Below are 4,474 nucleotides of genomic sequence, written 5' to 3'. Positions count from 1 at the left end.
CCCATTGCACTGTGCCATCTATTGATGGAAAAATAAATTACTCGATCAACTCCATTGACATTTAGTTCAGTGCACTTTGCCATGCTTTTCCAATAAATCCCAGACAGACGACATAGTGGGTGTGTTCGAAACAGGAGACAGCTGCCTACTGCCTCCCTCCCTACATAGAGAGCTGTCTCACTAGACATGACTTTGGATTAAATGCATCTTTTAAAAATGAGCGTAGCACTCTAGAATCTTTGGTTAACACTACGGTATGACGTTAGCAAAGGCCTGACGTAAAACTAAATTAGCTTACGTAAGCTAGCAGGCTAACGGTATAAATTAGTTTTATGGCCGGCAGATATATCAGACCAGACACTATTAATGGTTACAACAATGGCATAATCAGATAGTAAATTGTTTATTTCTCATCTCTAATCTACAAATCTAAGCAAAATAAGGTCACACAAATGACATTTTAAACAGATTGAGCAGCCATTACCGATGTCATCCGCCATGTTTGTTTACCTTTCACTGCTGTTTCAGACGTTGCCGTAAGGGATTAAGGGTAGGAGGGAGCATGAAGTGTGCATCGATGCTGCCTCCAAAAATGACCGTTATTTGGGAAATCTAAGATATCTGAAAGGCAGCAGATTCGAACCGCACTTGCTGCCTTGCTCCCCAGTTAGATATCTTAAAAGGCAGCAACTTTACCCGTTTCGAACACACCCAGTGACTACAGGCAGGTTGAGGATTTCTGGGACAAGCTGGTGAGCTAAGCTTTTTTTCCCACTAGCCCACTGTCTAAAGAACCAAGAGGGAGCACATAAAAGGCAGAGTTTAAAAGTGAGTTCAAATTCGCAAACATAGGCAACGTTGGCGAACAGTTTTCCGTTTGTCTTGAGTTTTCGGCGTTTGCGAACAATCGCAAACCATGAACATACAGTGGCGCTGGACGTGTGCTTGACTGAAGGTAACAATGCATTTACCGTTACAATGGAATGTTAACACCAAATCGTTCAAATTTAGAGTGCGTTTATAAAACGTTTGAGGGACCTAAAACTCCGTTTATGTGTAAACAAAAGGCACAAACGCATGATAAAAGTATATGTTTATGACCCCCTTAGCTGTTCAGAGAAACGCAAATGTTCACCAATGTTTGTCGAATTTGAATGCACCTCGTTTCCCATTAGCACAGATAAACACTTTTCCTCATTCTGAATGAAAACAGAAAACTTCAAACAATTTGACACACTAATATCTCAGTGATATGAAGAGTCTAAACAAGACTGATTTTAAAGTTTGTATTTTGCATCACATCATGTGGAGAGTTCGAGAGAAGGAAATAAACATGCGGGATAGGCCAAATCAAGGTCATGCGGTAACAATACACATATGTCTTGTATTTGGTCATGTACAGTAACATTATTCTTACTTTTCTCATCTAAGCTACACAAGTGCCCTAGGCCCTACTGTATTTGAGTATGTCAATAGAATTAAGAATCGAGAAGAGAAAACACATCAGACTTCAGTAATATTGCAAATGTTTTGGATGTATTCAATGAATGGGATGTATGTATCTCAGAAATAGCCTATATCGAAAATGTATTCACCATAAAATCAGACAGACATTGGACGCTAGCCTCAAAACATGTCTTACACCTACATAGCTGTGGAACAGAGAACCCTTGAGTTTTTCACAGATTCATCTGAAGATTGACAGACTTATTATGACTCCTCCTTCTCGTCACCATGCGTGATGATGTAACAAAGAGACTTGTAGTCAATATTGCCGCTCACGTCAATTGGTGCCACAGAAAAAGCTTGTTCCACCTAGAAGAGAGTTTAACAATCTGTTAAGGAGTTCCAAACAATATATTAATATTCTTAATGTATACTGTAAAACTATTTCAAATAATGAAAAAGGCAAATAATTAATTTAGACTTACTTCCTCAGTGTTGAATTTGTCTGCTTGATTCATAAGAAGCCTTTTGAACCTGCACACAAAAAATAAAGTATATATTCTGTAAATATAGGCCTCTTTTGCTGACTTATGTATTGTATGTAGATTTATTATGGACACCCCCAAAACACACACACACACACACACACTCTCTCTCTCTCTCTCTCTCTCCCCACCATCTATTGTGATTGTGATAACTTACTCATCCTTGTTGACAAATCCTGTCCCATTGGGGTCAAAGAGTTTGAAGGCATTAAGGATTGTCTCCTCTGGGTCTGTTCCTGATTTGAAGAGAATCAGTTACCAAGAAACAGAGAATATATGTTGAAGCTACTTGTCGTAAAGCGTTTGTCTTCTCTTGTCTTCAACATGTACAGTAGAATATTACAACAACATTCATTATTACAACAGTAATACTGTTTGTTTTTTTAATCAAATTCAGTATTGATAATGTTCTTACCATTGAGTTTCTCTCCAAAGAGAGTGAGGAACACAGTGAAGTTGATAGGGCCTTTTCCCTCTGCCAACATGGCCTCCAATTCCTCATCTGGTACGTTCAGTTTCCCTGCAGAGGGTAACCGCACTAACCATCAGCACTTATTATAATACATACACACACACACACACTCACACACACACACACACCCACACACACACTTTGGCATCGAACATTACCCAGTTGTGAATAGGTCTCCTTCAAGTCCTGTTTTTTAATGACACCATCTCGATCCTGATCAATGCAGCCAAAGGCCTTTGGAAATAAAGTTCAAAACAATATGTTCAGTTTCATGGCTTCTTGCCATTAGTGTAATGACAAAATCCTTTTCTCTATAAAGTCTCCGATAATAATGACATCCTTAACATAGTGATGTCTGATACCAATAAATGGATAAAAAAGGAAGAATAACAAAGACATTCACACAACTGAGCATGGTATTTATCATTGATTACAGAGGAGTTTATACTGATATCCTACTTGTACATTGTACATTGAAAAATGATTAGCTTGATAGAATTTTTCTGTATGCCAAGTCAGGAAAATAATGTATCCCCATAAGGTAGTTTCACTGAGAAGTAGAAAAATTCACCACGGAGCCTGTTTTCAATAAAAGGTGTTGGACTTTGTGTAACTGTACCTCCTTGAACTCCTGTATCTGGGACTGCTCAAACATGGAGAACACGTTCGAGGAGCCTCTCTGCGCAGTCTTGCCTCTCTTGGCTGCTGCTTTCTTACTGGCCTGGTGGAAGACAAATCAAGATAAAAGCTTTTCTATGTCCGATGTTCAATGTCCGAGCTTCATATGGAGCAAGGTGTCATTCATTGGAAACACTTTCAATGAAGAACTTTTAGTTAATCCCACATCTAGCAAATATATTTGCATTAAACTGAAATTGAATTGGAATTTTCTTATGTAATATGTTTTCTGTAAATATATATACATATATTTGTTCTTTTAATTCCTTATTTGTATCTTATCTCCTTTCATTCATTTTCATTTTCATTTTTTTATTTTTCAAACCAAATTGGTCTCAAATTTCACATGTTAAAAATAACAGGAAAGGAAAGGTTTGCCATTAATGTACTGCAATATCTTTCATATTAATTTCTCCCAATTTAACTCATCAACATATTTGAGTACTTGGCTTTGACTTAGACCTAGACCACCATTAGCCATTGTCTTATATACAAATATATGTTTGCTTTTAACCAAATTACACAATTAAACACAAAATAATCTTCAAAAATATAATTTTGCTATATTCAATATAGTTCTTCTCTGTACTCACCATGTTGGTTGCTGTCTGAGTGCCCCTGAGTGTGTGTGGGTGCTGTGTGTGTATCTGTGTGCCCAGGACACAAGCTTGGCTGATTAGTGCTATATGTATGGCACCCCTTATCTACTACCCTCCCTATAAAAAGATGCTGCTGGCTAGCGCAGTCCCTTACATGGCCATCTGAGACCTGTGTGTGCTGGGGTCCCATGATAAGGACTTAAGTGGTCAGATTCCAATGAGAGGGAAACAGTCGGGAAGGTGTGGTGGAGCTTTGACTGGGTGTGTGTGTATATGTGTGTGTGTGTGTGTGTGTGTGTGTGTGTGTGTGTGTGTGTGATAGGCTACAAAAGGCAACTTTTTGAATAATGTTGCTACCAGGCAATTTCCCTAAGAATTGTAACCTACCAACAAAGAGACTAACAAATTTACAAACTAATAATTGCCATCAACATGTCTTTAGTTAACATTTAATACATGTAAACTGAAATTTGAGATAACTTCAGACAGATTAGATTTAAGTTGAATTCAAGTGAAATAAAAATTACAATTTTAATCAAAGACTCCATTGGCTAGCTGAGACTTGGATCAGTAGGGTACAGAGAGAGGCTGTTTGGAGTACATATTGGAAACAGTTAGTATTCACAGATGTTTCACTTCATGTCTCCTTTTTTAATCACCTCCTTTTTTAATCATCTTCATTTTGATGGCATATGGTTATATGAAGAAGGATGGATAAGTGTACTTGCTATACC

The 4,474-nt window shown here is 37.8% G+C and overlaps 1 protein-coding gene across 2 annotated transcripts; it reads right to left on the bottom strand.

Annotated features, from left to right (window-relative positions):
- Window positions 1-1,710: 1,710 nt before the first annotated feature.
- On the bottom strand, window positions 1,711-3,841 carry myl7 (myosin, light chain 7, regulatory). Of its 2 annotated transcripts, none has more exons than XM_042102083.1 (7): window positions 3,735-3,841; window positions 3,083-3,184; window positions 2,622-2,697; window positions 2,407-2,511; window positions 2,149-2,227; window positions 1,932-1,980; window positions 1,711-1,815 (listed from the first exon to the last, which is right to left on the bottom strand). In XM_042102083.1, the coding sequence occupies exons 1-7, from the start codon at window positions 3,735-3,737 to the stop codon at window positions 1,711-1,713; spliced, it is 519 nt and encodes a 172-aa protein (XP_041958017.1). In that variant the 5' UTR covers window positions 3,738-3,841. The 2 variants fall into 2 exon arrangements, with proteins under 2 accessions (XP_041958017.1, XP_041958018.1); XM_042102084.1 differs by having other exon boundaries at window positions 1,744-1,835.
- Window positions 3,842-4,474: the final 633 nt, after the last annotated feature.

This window comes from Alosa sapidissima, chromosome 8 (assembly GCF_018492685.1).
Source record: "Alosa sapidissima isolate fAloSap1 chromosome 8, fAloSap1.pri, whole genome shotgun sequence".
NCBI lineage: Eukaryota > Metazoa > Chordata > Actinopteri > Clupeiformes > Clupeidae > Alosa > Alosa sapidissima.
The sequence above is the reverse complement of the archived record's forward strand: the minus strand, read 5'-3'. Positions and strand labels throughout refer to the sequence as shown.

Bases quoted from the DNA above. Each gene is read 5' to 3' on its own strand.
- myl7 (XM_042102083.1), bottom strand. The intron at 2,698-3,082 runs GTACAGTTACAC...TTATTTCCAAAG, and splicing joins AGATACAGGAGTTCAAGGAG to GCCTTTGGCTGCATTGATCA. The intron at 2,512-2,621 runs GTAATGTTCGAT...TACCCTCTGCAG, and splicing joins GGAGACCTATTCACAACTGG to GGAAACTGAACGTACCAGAT.